Genomic DNA, 19,039 nt, shown 5'->3' with positions numbered 1-19,039 from the left:
CTTCATTTTCTTCCAATATCTAGATCTGTCTGTGCCTCACAGTTTTCCTCCCACATTCCAGCTAATATCCAGGCACAGTTGCTTGTGGGATTCTGGTCCGGAAGAGAGGTCAGCCTTTCTGCAGCAGCGTAACCTGCTGGTTGGAGAACAGCTTGAGTGAAAAGCTCAGCAGGCTTTCATGGACTCAAGGGTAGCTCAGGGATACCCACCTGGGGACTTCTGACTACACTCCCCCCCAACCGCCACCAGATGCCATAAACCCTCCGGCTGGGTAGCCTGTGATCTGAAAGCCCACCCCGCCCCACTTGCTGAGTTACACACCGGAGCTGTCAGACAGGCATAGCTCTCCACCCTGCAGAGTCTACTTCGTAAACTCCCGGGGCAGCTTGGAGAACTTTCCCAGGCCCTGCACTCCTGGCTGCAGAGGAGGAGCTCCTGCCCGCCTTGCCTTTGATCCCTGGGTCAGGAGGAATCTCCTGCGTCTCCCTGATTTTGTTTCTGAAGGTCTTTGAGAGCCACACCCAGAACACTCCTTAGCAGGCAAGGCTAGATCCCTTCAGCCCCTAACACTTGAGGGGAGGGTGAAGAGTTCAGGCTTCGGGCTTTAATCCGAATCCCACGCTGGGGATGAATGTGTAGCTTTGCTTGTTGCTCTTCTCGTGGTTTTGGCAGGAATGTGAGAAATATCACAGGAAACTGGCCATGAAATCAGCATGGGAGACCTCAGGACTGGTCTAAGTCTGGTAGTTGAACTGTAAAATTGGAATCTAAAATGTGAGGAAGGGAAGGGTTTTGTTGCTTGGTCCACAGAGAGAGGGCCTTCTCTGTCTGCCAGGCAGGCCTGCATCTCCGTGGAAGCAAAAGAATCCTCTCGGATGCTCGGCCCAGACCACCCTCCGGTCACCCTCAGACACTCCCAGCGCATGCACTGTTCACAGATCCCAGCTCTCCCAGCAAGCACGCCGCTGTGCCTTTTCCTGGTTCTTCTGCATGACCCCTGAATCCTGCCCTTCTGCGTACTGTCTCTCTCACGGTCTCCTCCTGTGTGCTCAGAGCAGTCTGGGCACCCCACGATTTGACACTGACCCCCGCCCCACCCCGGTTCTGGTTAGCTGGGGATCGATGCATTCTACCAGCTTCTAGATGCTCCATAGTAAGGACTGTATCTTACACGGTGGTATAGCATGGGTGTCTCGCGGCCTTGTGCTGAGCGGGAATTCAGTAAATGTGGGTTAAATTGAACAGGAAGCTGGAAGAAAATAACCTGTCAGTCCATGAGTTATATTATTGCTTCTACATGTGAAGAAAATGTTCTCTTCTTTTCTGAAACGGCCTTGGTTAACTGCTAAATCCAAAAGTCACATTTTAAGTTGGATAGCACTTCCTTTTCCATAAATATTTGGTACAACTAACCATCTCCTCCCTCTTTTCCGTAATGCTCGTTCTGTGGCTTATTGGATTCTGCCTACAGCTAGTTCCGTTGCCCTCTTACCTACCAGAGCCTGGCCGGTGCCTGACACACTGGAGTTTCCAGGGTTCTGAATTCTCTCTGGATGGTTGGCTCAATTACTCTGCATCTTCTGTGTATATCGTCTCTCCGCCCACCGTTCCCAAGTCATGACCTAAAGGACGCTAAAATTTAATACCTGCAAACATGAGCTGTTTATTTTCTCCCTCCCAGCTCTCTACCAACTTCCCTAAGCGACTGCTTCTGGGTTCGGTGGCACAATGACAAAGCCTGAAATCTGGGAGTCGCCCTCTCTTTCTGTCCTCCCGCAGCTTACACATCAAAAACCAAAAGCTTCATCTGCTCTCACTTTCGTCTTCTCCTTGCCGTTTCTCACCCACACTACCGTAGACACGCCCTAACTGTTCTTCAGCTCCTTCTCCATCCCGCCACCCCTTACGTTTGTGAAACCAAGTTACGTTACTCTCCTAAGATCCTTCAGTAGCTTCCCCTCGCCCAGATTGCTCCGGACATATTCATTTCGGTCCTTCGTGATCTAGACCCTACCTTTCTCTGCAGTTACTCCCACTCACAGACTTGCAACATTCAGACTAAAGCATGCTATCTAATACCTGTTTGCTTTGCCTGTAATTTAGCCTAGGCAGCAGATCTCTCTTAGTCTTTCACAGGCTTGCTCAAATCTTCTCTCCTTTGGAAGGTTCTGTCCTTCGGCACCCAGGAAGTGAGTGGCTCCTCCTCCTCTTGGTCATGTTTACATCGCACGCAGGACTGTGAGGTCCACAAGGGCAGATCCCACATCCTGGTCACCTCTGCATTCCCTGCACCTCCCCTTCTTCCTGGTACATGGTTCGCCGTTTGATGGACAAGCCTTGACTTCTTTTCTTCTTATTGACTTTCCCATTAGAACCCCAGGTTTTACTCTTAAAATGAGATTTCTGTTTCCCCTTACTAATGGATTAGCCCCTCCTTAAGGATTCTGAAGACAACTGTAGAAATGAACAGGTTCTGGCAGCAATATGGTTGTGACATTTCTTCTAAAAAGATGAAAGTGCTTTGCTTATGTTAGCACAGAAATCCAGTGTGCTCAAAGTGCAACGTGGACAGTCTTCATCATGTGTACTGGGTTTTCTCTTTCCGTGGAGAAAAAGGAGAGGGGATAATATAAACTGCCATTTATTGAAGAGCCTGTGTTAGCAACAGGACTATGCTCTCATTTTCCAGGCCCCACTGCAATTCTTCTTGGGTAGGCAGGAGCAGAGAAATCACTGGCAGGAAGAAGTCCTAGCTCCACTGCTAAGAAATGTGTGGCTCCCTCGAGCAGGTGGTCCTCTCAGATCCTTAGTCTCTTCATCCGAAAATTCTTTTCATCAGACCAAATTGTCCCCAGAGTCTGCCAAGCTCTTAAGTTTCTTTAGCAAACATTTACTGAGAGGATTCACTTTAGCCAGTGCCTGTGCTAGACATTAGGGATGCAAATAAGATGCAGTCCTTAGCCTGTCATATTCAGTGGGGGAGAATAATTCTGTTACTCTGACTGTACAAAGTCTATTGTGACTACTTAAAAATCAATCACTGATTGGACCTATATAAACAAAACATGTTCTGTTAAGAAAGAAAAACCTACTGAAACTACCATGTATGAACTTTCCTGCTAGGCCTACCATGGATTAGAAGAATAAATTATGGTTTCTGCCTCAAAACAAACTCTAATCCAGTGGAGGACATACTGTTCATGCAGCAAATAAAATAAGTTTCACAATCAAAATTATTATTCATTCAGGACTAGTTTTTCAGGAAACCCGTACTAGGCCAACTCAGATATCTGAAGGATTTTCTATTATTTCACAGTAAGTTAGAGGTAAACAAATACCAATGCTAAACACTTGTCCCGAATGCAGATTGACTTCATTCATAGCAGAATTTCACAGGGGTTTTGCTAAAGTGCTCTGAATACTTCTGTTATGTGACGTTCTTTTACCTGAGGCAGCCAGTCCTTAAAGAGGCATTTACATCTCTCTGGGATGTATGTTTCATCTGTTTTGTATTCTTGTGGAGTCTAGCCATTGTTTATTTTACCTTGTGCAAGGTAAGTCACAGGCTGGTGCTACACCACACTGAACTGTCTATCTAGCTTCGGGCCACCATAGAGAGTATCTTCTCTCTTTGTGTTTTTTTTTTTTTTTTTTTTTTTTCATCTTAGCAAATCAGCTCATTTTTTTCTCCAGTGTTATTGAGGCATATTTGACAAATAAAATTGTAAGATATTTAAAATGTACAAACTGTGGCTCTGATACACATACACATTTTATTTTTTTTAAAGATTTTATTTATTTATTTGACAGAGATCACAAATAAGCAGAGAGGCAGGCAGAGAGAGAGAGAGAGAGAGAAGGAAGCAGGCTCTCCACTGAGCAGAGAGCCCAATGTGGGGCTCGATCCCAGGACCCTGAGATCATGACCTGAGCCAAAGGCAGAAGCTTAACCCACTGAGCCACCCAGATGCCCCCACATACACATTTTAAAAGGAGGAGTTGAATGGTTGTGTGTATGATACTTGAAATTGTACCCAGAATTTCTGCAATGTCTTCAATGATGATGGTTTGTAGATAGGATTGAGAACTTAATGGGCAAGTAGATGGAGAGCAAAAGAAATGCAGATCACTTTACATCAGTAATTTCAAAGTTGGATAAATAAAGTGATTTTTAAAATAGACTTTTTAAAGAGCTCATTTAGTTCACAGAAAAATTGAACAGGAAATACAGGGAGTTCCTCTAGACCCCTGTATCATACATAGCCTCCTCCACTAGCAGCATATCACACAGAGTGGGACACGGCTGTTCCTGACCCTACACCAACACATCATCATCCCCAAAGTCCATAATTTGCGTTAGGTTTTACTTAGTCTTACCCATTCTCTGGGTTTGATAAATGTGTAATGATTCGTATTCACCATTATAGTACCATACAAAATAATTGCACAGCCTGAAAATCCTTTGTGCCCTGACTGTTCAGCCTTCCCTCCCTCCTACCTCCTGAAAACCACTTATCTTTTTAATGTCTCCATAGTTTTCCCTTTTCCAGATTGCCCTATAGTTGGAATCACACAGTATGTAGCCCTCTCAGACTGGCTTCTTCACTTCATGATTTGTCTTTTCATGGCTTGATGGCTCAGTTCTTCTTAGTGCTGGATAATATTCCATTATCTGAAAGTACTACAATTAATTTATCCATTCATCTACTAAAGGACATCTGGTTGTTTCCAAGTTTTTGCAGTTGTGAATAAAGCTGCTAGAAACATTCCTGTGCAGATTTTTTTTTAATGTATACATAAGTTTTCAATTCACTTGGATATATGCCAATGAGTGTGATGGCACAGTCCTATGGTAAGAGTTTTTTTGGCAGTAAGAAACTACCAAACTGTCCTCAAAGTACTGTGCCATTTTGCATTCCCAACAGCAGAGAATGAGCATTCATGTTGGTCCACATTCTTGTTAGCATTTGGTGTGGTCATTGTTTTAGAATTTTGTCATTCTAATAGGTGTACCATGTTTATCTCATGGCTATTTTAGTGTGCAATTCTATAATGCGGTATGATGGTAAGCATCCTTTTATATGCTTATTTGTCATCTGTGTGTCTTTGTTGAAGTGTCTGTTCAGACTGTTTGCCTATTTTTTAAATGGATTGTTTGTTTTCTTATTAAGTTTTAAGAGTTCTTTGTATATATTTGCTAATATTCCTTTTTCAGATATATTTTTTGCAAATATTTTCCCCAAATCTATAGCTTTTCTTTTCACACACTTGACATTGTTTCACAGAGAGAAGTTTTTAATTTTAATGAAGTTCAGTTTATCAGCTATTTATTTAAAGATCATACCTTTAGTGTTGCATCTAAAAAGTTATCACCAAACCTAAGGTCATTTAGATTTCCTTCCATGTTATCTTCTAGGAGTTTTATAATTTCGTGTTTACATTTAGGTCTGTGATTCATTTTCAGTTAATTTTTGTGAAGAGTATAAAGTCAATGTCTAGATGGTTTTTTGGTTTTTGTTTTGTTTTGTTTTGTTTTGGGTGTGTAGATGTTCAGTTGTTTAACACAGTTTGTCTATCAGTTCTCTATTGTATAACATTTGCTCCTTCATCAGAAATCAGTTGACCACACTGGATGGGCCTATTTCTGGGCTCTCTATTTTATTTCATTGATATACTGTCTATTCTTTTACTGATACCATACTGTCCTGATTACTTTAGCTTTATAGTAAGTCTTGAAGTTGGGTAGTATTAGTCCTCCAGCTTCCTTTCTATACTCTAGTATTATGTTGGCTATTCTGTGTCTTTTGCCTCTCCATCTGAAGTTCAGACTCAGTTTGTTGTCTTGTAATTTTTCACTTCATATTGGACATTTTAAACATTGTAACGTAGCAACTCTCAAAATCAGACCCCATCTCTCCTCAAGGTTTGTTTTTGTTGCAATTATTTAGTAACTTTCCTCAGCTAATTGTTTAAAGTCTGAATCCTTTGCAGTATATTACCACTGAAGTCCCTTTTTAGAGTAGAGGGTCCGCAAATGACAGAGATTTCCTTAAGTGCCTTGAACCAGTACTTCTCCCAGCTTTGCCAAAGGCTCTTTGTTCATATTTAGCTATGGTTTCAGTGTTCCAGCAGGAAGTTGATAACACTGCCTTAGCTTTTATTTCCTGCTTGTGCAGATCACCAATACCAGACAGAGGCGAGAAATTAGGACCTTTTCATACCTTTTCCAGGTATGCACACAGTTCTGCATATCTGCTTGACCTCTAGATTTCTAAGAATATGTTAGAACTTTTCTAAGTCCCCTATGGACATCTCATTCCTGCAGCTATTCTTTTCATTTCTTTTGGTTCATATCTTATTTGGCCCAAATGTTATCTCCATTTCAGGCAGATGTGATATTAAATAATTACCACTGATTGTTTTTGACAAACATACTAGGAAAAAAACTATTCTCAGTGATGAGCTCAAAGTCACGTTAAATGAAGATAAGCCCTATGAATGGGAGCATTCAGGGAATTGCCAGACAGCTCAGATAATGATAGTCCTTTAATAATGGAGCTTTTGGGGAGCCAAACCCATTCTGCCCTCTCCAGGGGCTTCTAGGCTGTCAGTTTTCACAGCTACTCTGATTGTGATGCTGTTGTTTTTCAAAGCTTCTGCAAAATTGAGAAAAGAAACATGAGAATAGGACAAATTCAGATGCCTCAAATCTCACTGTTCTTACATAGATTCAATAATTTTTTCCTTAAATGAACAGTACTTGGATTATTTCAAGCCTTTATTAATTTTCAAAGTTCTTCAAAAGTTGATTTTTATAATCACTGCCAATATTATTCTTGCTTTTATAGAGTCCCAGAGTGTTAGAGATTTTTATTCCACCATTCCCACTGATGTCACTCACTTACAGTGTTTTTTACTCAACTTTATTAGAGTATAAAATACATTCAACAAAAATGAGCAACTTAAAATATACAACTTGATGAATTTTGTTAAAGATATAAAGTTGTGTAACTATCACCACAATCATGATATAGAACATTTCCATTATCTCAAAAAGTTCTTTATTGCTGGCATTTGGCAACCACTAACCACTGAACTGTTTTCTGTCACTACAGGCCTACCTTCTCTAAAATTTTGTATAAATGGAATTTTATAGTAATGCTCTTTGCATTTGGCTTCTTTCACTTAACATAATGCCTCTAAGACTCATCCATTTTGTTGCATGTATCAGTAGTCAGTGCCTTTGGATTGTTGAATATTTCCTTATAGGTATGTGCCACAATTTTTATTTCTGTTAAGGGACCTTTGGGTTATTTCCACTTTTTGGTTATTTTCTGAACAAATCTGCTATGAACATTTAAGTACAGATCTTTGTATGGATGTATGATTTATTTTATCTTGGATATATATAAGAGTAGAGTCGCTAGGTCAATGCTAAGAAAATATTTTAATTTTATAAAATTGCCAAATTATTTTCCAAAGAGGTTGTATCCTTTGGAAGTTTCAGTGATTCCATGTTTTCGCTAAAACTTAGTATTGTCAGTGTTTTTAATTTAGACATTCCAGTGTATGTAGTGGTGTCTTATTATTTTAATTTGCATTTCTTCCCTGATTACTGATGTTAAGCATCTTTTCATGTGCTTATTTTCCATTTGAATATCTTCTTTTAGAACTGTATGTTCAAATATTTTGCACATTTTAAAAATCAGATTGTTTGACTCATTATGGAATTTATTAAGGAGTTCTTTATTCTGGATACAAGTCCTTTATGAGATGCAGGTTTTGCAAATATTTTCTCCAAATAGAGAAGCTATTCTTAAGGTGCCAGCAAATATCTGAGTTGAGGGGAGATAAAAGGACCTAAATCTACATGGTCAAATCTAGTTTGAGTCTCTAGCTTTAAAAAATGATGAATTAGCTTCCTGTTTGTGTCAGAAAGTATAAAGCATATTCAGGCATGTGATATATAAAGGATGAGCCCTTTGATGGCTTTTGTATATGTAGTAGATCAAAAACTTTTACATATAATAAAAAGGTTTGTTTGTGTGCTTCCAAAGTATAATGGAAGAACAAGTTTATTAGGAAAGTAAATTTTATAAATAATAGGCAATCTTTGTCTAAACAAACCTGCTACAGAGCTGCCAAATGAGCAACATGGACTTACTTAAACTCTTACATATCATGTTTATTTAAGCTCTTATATATCTCATTATATACCCAAGTGAAAATGTATATGTAAAAGGTACCTCACATACCACTTTTAGCTCTTAGGCAGTGCTGTTAACACGTGTGGAACTGGACAAAGAGATAGGCTGTCAGTTATAAGAGCAAAGGCCAATTCCATGCTAAAGATAGCTTCAGACTAAATGCTCAGTTTCTAATCCAGGGCTGCTTATTGTATTTGACACTAATGAATGTGTAGTCAGTGGGTAAATTGGAGATGGCTGAAAATGAGGGGAATCATCAAATATTTTTAAATAAATGAATGACATGAGAAAAAGTTGAGAAATAGAACTGAGTTTAATTGAAGCATTTGAAGTGGTAGTGAAACCAGTTAAGAGGCTATAGCCTGACTTTAGGTAAAAGTTGAGAAAGCACCAAAGTAGGACCAAAGAAAAGGCAAGACTTCAAAAATATCAAGGAAGTATAATTGACGGGATTTGGTGATCAAATGAACACAGATCTTTTTAAAAGTGTCAAGATGACTCCATTTTCCAGTGTGGGTGGCCTACTTGGTGATACTCTTAATCAAGATAAGACGTGAAGTAGCAGAAGCAGGTTTTGAAGAGAATATAATGAGATCAGTTTTGAAAGTTGAGTTTAAAGGGCCAGTAGAGCCCCACAAAAAGGGGTAAGGTTTGTGAGTATTTAGAATTCATGATCTTGAATGCCAAAGAGAAGAGTTTCAAGGAGTAGAGAGTGGTAATTAGTGTCCATTGCTACAGATAGGTCTTTGCTAAAAAAAGGTTATGAAATTTGATGAACAAAAAGCCATTGGCCAAAACTGGAAACAGCCAGTTTTGACCATGTCCATCAGCAAAAGAGGATGCAAAACCAGTTGCATATCTTCATACCATGGAAAACTGCTCAGCGATTATAAGGAATGATTACTGCAATACTCAGTAAAATGGATCAATTTCAAAAAATTGTGTTGACCGAAAAAAAGCCAGACACACAACAGTACATACCATGTGATTCCATTTTTATGATAACCAAGAACTAGCAAAATCAGTCTATGGGCGGCAGAAATCATGAGAGGGGATGTGGTAGTGAGGAGAACTGATGGTAAAGGAGCACAAGAAAACTTTCTCATGGGAAAAAAATGTACTTTGCTTGAAAGTAGTTAAAATTGTCAAAACTCATTGAGCTGAAAATTTAAAGCCGATGCAAGAAAAAGTCATTTTGGTCAAAGATGGGAGACCGAACATCTGACTTTTCTTGCTTTCTAAATTTTCACTGATGTAGAGAGACATAACTTCACGAAAGCAAGGAGAGACACCACCACTACAAAATTTTCAAAGCAGAGAGACAGAAAGAATGTAGTAGGGAACTTGGCAAGCCCAAGAAATGAAAGCTAAGTGGTCACTGAAGTAAGTCATAAACTAACTCAGTCGCTACCACAGTAATCCTAAAAAGCTCCAAATGGGGAATGATGTTTAAGGTAGGTTAAAAAGAAGAGGGTTGTTTGAAATTCTGTTTTAAAGTAGCTAGAACCCTCAATTTACTCCCCCAATTTATATCCAGGAGACTTCTTTCCCACCATCAGCACAAGACAAGAAGATTATTGTCTGGAGAGATTAAAACAGAAGTTCCCTATGTTGGGAGACACCAGGCATAGTTGAAGGAGTTGACACTCAACTTGGTATTTACATTCCCAATATTGAGGTTCTTGGCCTCTTTTGTAATTCAGCTCCAGAATATTAGAAAATATACTCCAGGAGAATCTGAGAATTCGAGTGCTGAGAAATCTGATCAGTCCATGATAATAAAATAAAATAAAATTATAATAAGGGCAGCAAACCCCAACTAGAACAGGTCAGATGGCTCTGAGAAAGACATTACAAAAAAATTAGATTAATAGATATTAATAGATTAATGCACTTAGGGAGCTAGAGATAGCTGAGGAAGTATTTGAGTTTTAATTTAGGAAAAAATACATTGAAAACTAAGGAAACAAACTGGATGCATATTAACTCCTGGGATAATGAAAAGTTGAGAATGGAAGACAAAGTCATCAGAGTATGATATACGTGTGAACAACATTTACATGGTCAATAGTAAATGTAATAAACACTGAATATTGATTTATCAAAAAGTTATGAAATTATGACATAACTATAATAATAAATAAAGGGTATGAATGTCTGTGGGGAAGGTGAGGGATGGGAATAAGGTAGTAAAAGACAGATCTTCACTGTTCATAGAACAAAGTCTAAAAATAGTTAAATAATTATTTGACCTGAAAAATTAAGAAATAGCAGCATGGGACACCTGGGTGGCTCATTCTGTTAAGTGTCTGCCTTCGACTCGGGTCATGATCCCAGGCTCCTGAGATCGAGTCCCACATCGGGCTACCTGCTCAGTGGGGAGCCGGCTTCTCCCTCTCCTTCTGCCTGCCTCTCCCCCGCTTGTGCTCTCTCTCTCTCTGGCAAATAAATAAATAAGATCTTTTAAAAATAAAAAAGAAGTAAGAGCATTAACACCAACAAAAGAAATAAGTGAAAGAGTTGCCTCCAAAGAGGGGGTAAATGGAAAAGGACAGGAGGGTATTATTTGACTCTTTAAACCTTATGCATTCAATCTGTATGATGTTTAAAAAGTAATGAGATAAAACAAAACAGTCAAGGTATTTACAAATAGCATTTCATGAAATTGGATTATAATGGATTGAAGAGTGAATGAATGAAAATTGAGACGGTTCTCAGCAAACTGAGTAGGATAAGGAGGGGAATATTGAGGTTGGTAGTATGGTTGCTTGAAGAAAAACTTAGGGTTAAGGGAGAATTAATAGTTAGTGTGATCTTGGTTATTTAGGTAGCTAACTAATTGATTAGTCAATTTCTTCAGGACAGGGATCCTCTTAAAGAGAAGAAAGCAGTTGAGAGAAGCTGCTGAGGGGAGGGAATGAATGAGGTATCATGGTCCCAGATGAAGTGGTAGATGTTGAAATCAATAATAAGGTTAAATAAAGGGTTAGTTTTGAAAAAGAAGAGAAACATCCTGTTTGTGTGTGTGATAAAGGAAAGGATTAATACAAGAATCCACGTCCGAGGGCTTATACTCAGCTGTACTCTCTCATCAGCAGCAGCGGCTAAGTCCTCTGTGTGCGACTGGGATATTTTTCACAATCTGAAATTGGGAGCCAACCAGAGGGAAAAAATGAAAGGAATGCTGGGTAGCAATTTTCGGAGCCCAGCTGAGGCTAAAAATCAAAATGTATTTATTCGTCAGCACGGGCTGCCATAACAAAATACCACAGGCTGGGTGTCTTAAACAACAGACATTTATTTCCTCACAGTTCTGGAGGCTGGAAAGTCCAAGATCAAGGTGCCAGCAGGGCTTAGTTCCTGGTAAGCACTCTCTTTCTGACTAGCAGACAGCCACCTTCTCACTGTTGTTCTCACATAGCAGATTGAGAGAGAGCAAGCCCCCTAGTGTCTCCCCTGATAAGGAACCAATTCTGTTGGATCAGGGCTCTTTCCTGTGACCTCATTTAACCTCAATTATTTCTTACTCCACATACAGTCACATGGGGTTAGGATTGCAACATATGAATTTTGGTGGGGACCCAATTTAGTCTATAGCACTATAATTCAGCACCGAGTTATTTTTCCATTTATACCCACCAGCCCAAGAGCAGGGGGGAAAGACAGATGGCTGAGTTGATACGAATTTGGGGACTAGCATGGTCGAGGCAGCAAATGAATGGAGGGGCTGATGAGAACAGGGCTAAAAGGACTGTTCATAGGTTCCAACAATGGTGGAAAGGGAAGCCAGGGAAAGACTGGGTTTAGATTAGGGACTGAGCAGGGATTGGTAAGCTCCACGGCAGAGTCTTCTCAAGTCCAGGGGCTGGAGCACCAACGGGAGCACTTCGGTAGCACATCTAGATGGTTGCAGTACTTTCTTGGGACATAACTTCTTATTTCTGCACTTTTGACTTTGTTGGCAATAAATGAGAATTATCAAGCTGAAAAGAAAATTTATGTTTATTTGTAGTAGCAATCATCACCTTTTTCTTTCTTTTTAGACGACTAAATACATTGAACAAGTGTGCCTCAATGAAACTTGATGTGAACTTCCAAAAGAAAAAGGTAGGTGTCTCTACCTTGCTATGATCATGGCTATATTAACAAAAGAAGCTCACGGTCATAGATTAAGGGCATTGTAAACCCAAGCGAAATTCTGAAATGCCTGATGATCTGTTTGTTCTCCAAATATCTCTTCTTATCATAACCATCATCTATAATAAGTCCATTGGAAACTTGGGCCAGGATCCAATCATTTCACCATTTGTTTTGCTATAGTTTTTGTTTTGTTTTGTTTTGTTTGTTTTTTTGTTTTGCTCAGAGGGTTTGCATAAAGATATGACATGTCTTTTTGGTTGTATTTTAGATGTTTCGTTAGTTGTAAATATCCACTCCATATCAGAATCAAATACTCCACAGTGATTTGTAGATGAAGAGAATGCAGAGAAGAACCCCTGGGTCCATGCCAAATGTCTTCCATTTCGTCCTTTTCAATGGCATTTCATTTCCACGTATGCTTGAAGATGTGCTCATCCTTGGGCAGGATCATTTCATAATGGTTGAGGGGATGTCAGGGAATGTGGTGACAAGGTCCTGAACCTGCCTCTTCCTCACCCTTCCTCCTCCTGTGCGCTTTTCTCTGGTCACAAGGAATGTCGTTCTGCTTTACGAGTCACTATGCTCCTACCTGTTCTAGGACTGTACGAATGAGCCTGGAGATTTCAGTTCTAAAATAGAGCTGGACTTGATTGAGCTCTTACTGTTTTCTAGGACCTACGTTACGTACGTACCATGCAGGATCTCATTTAACCCACCGAGGTAGGGATCCTATGTGTCCTGGGGGAAGGAAAGTAAAACTTGACCAGGTTGTCATTTGTTCACGATCTTTCAGCAAGTGGCAAAGCTGGGTTTCAGACTCAGGCATGCCTCACTCCAAAACCCACACTCCTCATGGCCACCACTGTGCCGAAGGACCTCGCTCTCTCACTGAACTGATCCTTTTGGGAAATTCAGAATTAAGATCATTCCTACTTTTTTTCATTTTACGTCTCCAGTTTGTAAGAAGTCAAGCCTCAGTATATTTTGAGGAAGCAGAGAAAACATCTTTGAGTTAAACAAAGTGCTCTCTTTATCCTGGTCTACACAGAGAAATCATTAAATCCAATGGATTTTTAGTCACTCCGGAGTAACCTAATCTTTAAAAATAACCTTAACTTGAATTTCTGTTCTAAAATAGCGCTCAAAGGGGGAAAAAAAAGAAAGCGAATGAATTTTGGTTGACCTCACCTTAGAAATAATTCAGGGTTTGAGTTAGAAACCAAAAGATTTAAGCTAATGAGGTAAAAGAGCAAAAAACAATATCCAAAGGAATATTAAAATATGAGCAATTTGTCTAGGCCGAATACAAATTAAAAATGTGGGAATAAATGTCCCAATAGCTGCGTGGCTGAATAGACCCCTTGAGAAGCAGACATACTACTGGAAGCAGGAGGGTCAGATGTTGTTTTGGTTGTAACACATGGTTCTTATTAAAACCGACACAGCCACTCCTGTGCATCTAAAGCGTGGCTGGTCTATACGGCTTCCTATCCAGATCTGTAGCTACACTGTATTACGGAAGACAAAAATTAATGACATGATTTGTCTTCAGCCAAGTTGAATGATGGGACTCTCACCCAATCACCAGTTTTTCAGAAGCTGTGAGATGTGAAATGGGCCCAGATGCCATTGGCTGGGCTTTTTATGTGTTACCTTCACAAAAGCTCCTCTGTAAATTGGTCACTCCAGTCTTTCTGACATTCTTAATTTCTTCCTGATGTTGGATGTAGTGGTGCACGCCCAGACAGCCCTGGCTTAGCTAGATGCCTCACAAATGCATGTACCCGAATAAAATACTGCTTTTCACGTTGTAAATTGAGAAGACATGGCCTGAATTTTCAAATAAATAATTTCAACATGTGGTCTCCACCGCCCCATGGATCTCAGTAATGACCCACATCGGGGGCTGTGGTCGAAGGAATTATGCAGGAGACCCTGTGTAGAGGCATGTGTTCCTGTCATCTGCCCCTTTCACAAATCATAGGCTCATCCTTTATTTTACTGAAAAAAAAACAAAAAACAAAAAAACACGAAAAATAAATACAAGCTAGGAATAGGCCAAGTGATTCAAATATAGAAAGTGAAACTTGAGGAAAGCAGCCTGTGACGCTGCAATCATTCTGGAATTAGTGTCTTTGGAAGAAAAAAAGAAAAGACCAATAGTAGCATTTCCTCTAGGTACGTCCCCATTTTAGGCAATCCAAGAAATAAAAATATAATCCTCAGCTCTCATCTGCAGAGGCCCAGACATGTGTAATTTTACAGAAGGTCATCCCCAAATCGCCCAACTGTCCAGAGTCACAGTCCTTCTTTCTCCCTTTGGGGCCTCTGCAAGGGCTGTGTGGGGTGGCTTCACTGTGTGGTGAGCAGCAATCACTCGCACAGAGCGTGTGTCAGCCCTGTTCCTCATCATGGACTCCGTGTCACAGATGCAGGGGCCAAAGTGACAGATGCACTCAGTCAGGCAGAAATAGGCAGGGTTTGAGCCCAGATATTTGGGCACTAAACTGCCCCTCCTTGCCTTTCAAAGAATTCAGAACTGTGCTGGAGTCTGAGTGAGCTCCGGAAGCTTGGCCTGAGACAGAGTTTCCCCAGCCATACATACGGTTATATGTTTCTCTTGTTTTTAGAAGAGAGATGTTTCTTGCCATCTGTATAGAAGGCTACGATTTATTTAATGCCTTCGTGGAAATCTATCTCTGGATCTCTCACAGTGAATCTCATTGCTTTGCTTTGCATTTCCTTTTTGTTTGATTTTTTTTTTTTTTTTTTTTAATTCCAAAGAGTTTGGTGGGTTCACCCAAGAGAGAAAAAAACAAGCCCACAAATAGAGAAGGATGGTGAAGCCTCCTAGTTAGGCACGTACTTTTCTTGTGGATCAAATGCTATTTGTAAAGCCCCAAGAAAAATGAAGTCACTCTAGCCTCCCCCGCTCAAGATAGTACCATAAGATTTTTTCCTTGCACAAGAGAAAAGTGTTTCTTCAGAGATTCAAGGTAACCTTCCCTGTCTCTGGCAGAGTCAGATAGAGAAGATCATTCTCAATCTTGGCCACACACCTCACTGGAAAACTTACTAAAACCCAGCCAAAAAGCATTCCAGCAACTGGCACCCCACCAACAGCTCTGCAAGTAGTACATTCCAGCTTCTGAACAGGTGGACTCAGCCACTCAGCTCCAGTTAATTCTCGTGGAAGATATATTCTAAACTTCTATGTAACTATGCATTCGCTACCTCTTGCAGCTGTGGACTTGGGTGGGGTCCTGTTTCTAGTGTCAAGATATGGCCAAATTCCACCAGGAAAAAAAAAAATTGTTTTGCCATGTCTAGTTGGCATTTGTCTCTGAGGAATATATAATTTCACTAAGAATGTTCTCATTTTTTAGAAAAAAATAAATATCGGCACTCCCTCTAAATTGAAAACTCCAAAACTACTTGTTTTCAGAAAAGTGTTTCCTCTCCATTATTAACCACACAATTCATCCTTTCTTCGTGATGACTGTAACATCCCCCAGTTACGGTGACTGTTTATGTGGTATGACTTCTCTTCAAAGTCAGTCAGAGGCCGAAGAGTCCAATGAGAGTATCTGTTAAATGAGGAAAGAGAAGGACACGTACACACATAAGACTCTTCCTGAAGATTTCCCAAGAGAGAAAGAGGGACTTCAAAAGGTTCTGGTTAAAGTTATAGTTTTAATAAAGCTCTCTGAAATCACGACCAAAGGAGGAAAGCGACACAGAAACCATGACTAATTGCCACCTTGCAGCCGGCCTCTCCTGGCCTGGGCGCCCGTCAGCGTTTCAGAGGAGCTGCAGCTGTTGCCCAGGGGCCTGGTCTCTGTTCCACTTCACCCACTCCCCGCCTGTCACACAGGCCCCCGTCTCTCCCACCAGATTAGACCCCACTCTACAGCTCCAAACAGCAGGGTCAAATGAGAGAAAAATGACATTTTGTTCCAGCATTCACTTAGCTGGAAAGTATTACAGTCTTGAATTGAAGAAAATTGCATGGAAGTATCCTAGAACAGGAGGATCTATGAGTTGGAAGGGATGTTCTGTCATCTCTTCTAGCCTCTCATCCACTACAGAAGTTACTTCTGCGGGCATCGCTCATAGGTCACTCATCCTCTGCTTGTAAGCCTCCAGACATGATGAGCTCACTGCATTGCAAGGCAGTTGATTTTCTTTCTAATTATTAGAAGTCTTCCAGATAATAAGCTATTTGATCTAAACTTTAGTAAGTTGGGTTCTAGCTCTCTCCTCTGAAGAAGCACCGAAATAGAGATTTCGCTTTTCATACGGCAACCCTTCAGCTCTATCCTCTAGATTGGGGGTTGGCAAACCACTGTTCCTATTTTTGTAAAGAAAGTGAAAGCTGTATTAGAACAAAGCCCACTCATCCTTCTGGCTATAACAGCAGAGTTGAGTAGGTGTGGCAGAAACTTCGTGCCCCAGAAGCCTAATATCTGTGACCCTTTACAGACAGTTTTCTGACTTCTCCTCAATCTAGAACAAAGTTTCTCAAACTGTCTACAGTGAGTGACTTGGGGTTCTGTTTGTTTTAGTTTTAATTTCCAGTCTGCCACTTACGAGTTTTGTAAAATTCAGTACAAATGAATTATTAGAAATATGAAATGAAAAAAGTTATAGAAAATATAAACCTCACTGTTGTATTATTAGACTCAACAAACACAAAAGTTGCATTCTGGTGAATATAATCAAGCCAAATATAATGGAAAATAGAAAAGAGTTACAAAAACTGCTCACAATTTTATTGAAAGTGTATGTATAGGCAATTGATAAGTATTGTGATTACACTCATCACCTTTTTCTTGTTCAGCTGTTGTAACCAAACAAAAAGTTTACTTTGAAATAGCAGTTTCCCATATTAAATGCCTATTCACACACTTTGATCAAATGCTAAGACTGTGAGTATTCATGACAGCAAGTTTCCTGTTTGTTCCCTAATTTAGGCTGCATTGCCAACAACACTATATTCATGGGGAAGAACGTGTATCTAAATTTTGTTTGTTTGTTTTAATCCTAGTCCTCATAAAGAAACCAGTCTTACAGAGCATACTGACTACAATTGGAGAAGGGGTTTTAAAATAATTTTTAAAAGCTTAAAGTATTCCTTTTTACCTTCTATTCAAGATGAACTAAGTGAAGCTGTATTTTCAATAAGGTCTGTACTGACCTCTTTGAAGATTGCTCAGTCTGGGGACTGGCAGCCCCTTGACCACACTTTGAATAGCTCTGGTCTAGAATTTCTCATTTCTAAACCAAACTCTTAGTTCTCTCAATCATCGTTCAGGGGAATTGTGGTTCCTAGGTCCTTGGCTATCCTGATTACTGTTCTCCAGAAATACAGCCCTTTCCATGCACCTCTTAGAATGTTTCCGATGGCTATGACCAGGGCACAACACAGTGGGGCTCCAACCTGAAGTCTTGAGATCCATGCTCTGATCAGATATCCTAAAGTTAGTGTCTCAGTTTGTTAACCAGATTACATGGTGAATTTGCATTAAGCTGAAATCTACAACTCACAAAGCTATTAATAGGAACTGCTATTACATTAAATCTATTCCATCCTGCACGCGCTATAGTTAATTTTTGAAGTTAGGGTCTTTATATTTTACTTCACGACATTTCATCTTATTATCAGGCAGGCCATCCTTCAATTCTGTTAAGATCTTTATACATCTCGGTATCACCAGTCTCTAAAAACAGTAATTAGCTTTATATTGCCCTTTAAGACTTATGTGGCATTTCACATTTAATCTCTTTTGGGTATGTGGACAGATCACGCTAGATGTGTATTATTATCATTCCCATTTACAGCTGAGGAAATTGACTCTCAAAAAGGGTACCTTGTTCAAGATCACTTAGCGAATTACCTTGGGCCGTATTCATACTTTAAAAATGTGAATTATCCTGGCTTATTCAAATTATTCTTAAAATGGACATAACTTTGAGGCATCCTTCAGAGATCTCTCCCTTAGTTGCATTCAGCCTTTTGATCACACTCTTTGGTGTGAGCTACTCTACCAGTCACCAGCAAAACTCTCGTGACATCAAACACAATTAGCCATCTTGGCCACAACAATATCATGAGAACCTCCTGTCAGTTCTTTTGATAGAATCCAGACGTGTCTGGATTTCCATGGTCTACTAAGCCATTGAGATGGGATTAAAGTTTGTTTGGTGTGTCTTTTTCTCTATACATCTATCTGACTCCTAGAAATTTCCACTTTGCATTTCTAAGTAATCTTACTGTTTTTAGTCTCAAAACAATTACCAAACAGGTGAAATCTCAACATCTCTTAATCTGTACACTTCTGTAATTATTACTGGAGAGTCTGCTCTATGCATGATAGTCTGCTGGGCCCTGATTTTTTCTTTTAACAACTCAATCTAGGGCAGTGTGATTTTCATATGGTGGAACTTGACCCATTGGTGGGTTGTGAAATCAGTTGGGTGGGTAAGGAACAATATTTTTTAAAAATGAAACAGACCGAACTAGATTATGAAATATCAGTATAAACAAGGATTTTTATTATAGCATTAGTTTGTTTGTTTATTGTAATATATGTGTGCTTTAAGCTCCTATGGAAAATTTTTTATTGTATGTATTTTTATTGTATGTACTATCAATACCTTGAAAGATTCTGCACTGGTGGAAAGAACAGAAT

At 39.8% G+C, this 19,039-nt stretch overlaps 1 protein-coding gene across 8 annotated transcripts in view; it reads left to right on the top strand.

The window, feature by feature from the left end:
- STARD13 (StAR related lipid transfer domain containing 13) overlaps positions 1 to 19,039 on the top strand; it is a 523,155-nt gene that overhangs the window by 474,523 nt on the left and 29,593 nt on the right. For all 8 annotated transcript variants that reach the window (XM_013044890.2, XM_004770802.3, XM_045069762.1 and 5 more), the window contains one exon: positions 12,251 to 12,314. In XM_013044890.2, coding sequence (XP_012900344.1) covers positions 12,251 to 12,314 — 64 coding nt within the window. The remainder of the gene's footprint in view (positions 1 to 12,250; positions 12,315 to 19,039) is intronic.

Source organism: Mustela putorius, unplaced genomic scaffold (genome assembly GCF_011764305.1).
Source record: "Mustela putorius furo isolate JIRA1106 unplaced genomic scaffold, ASM1176430v1.1 tig00003942_pilon_pilon_pilon, whole genome shotgun sequence".
Taxonomy (NCBI): Eukaryota; Metazoa; Chordata; class Mammalia; order Carnivora; family Mustelidae; genus Mustela; species Mustela putorius.
The sequence above is the reverse complement of the archived record's forward strand: the minus strand, read 5'-3'. Positions and strand labels throughout refer to the sequence as shown.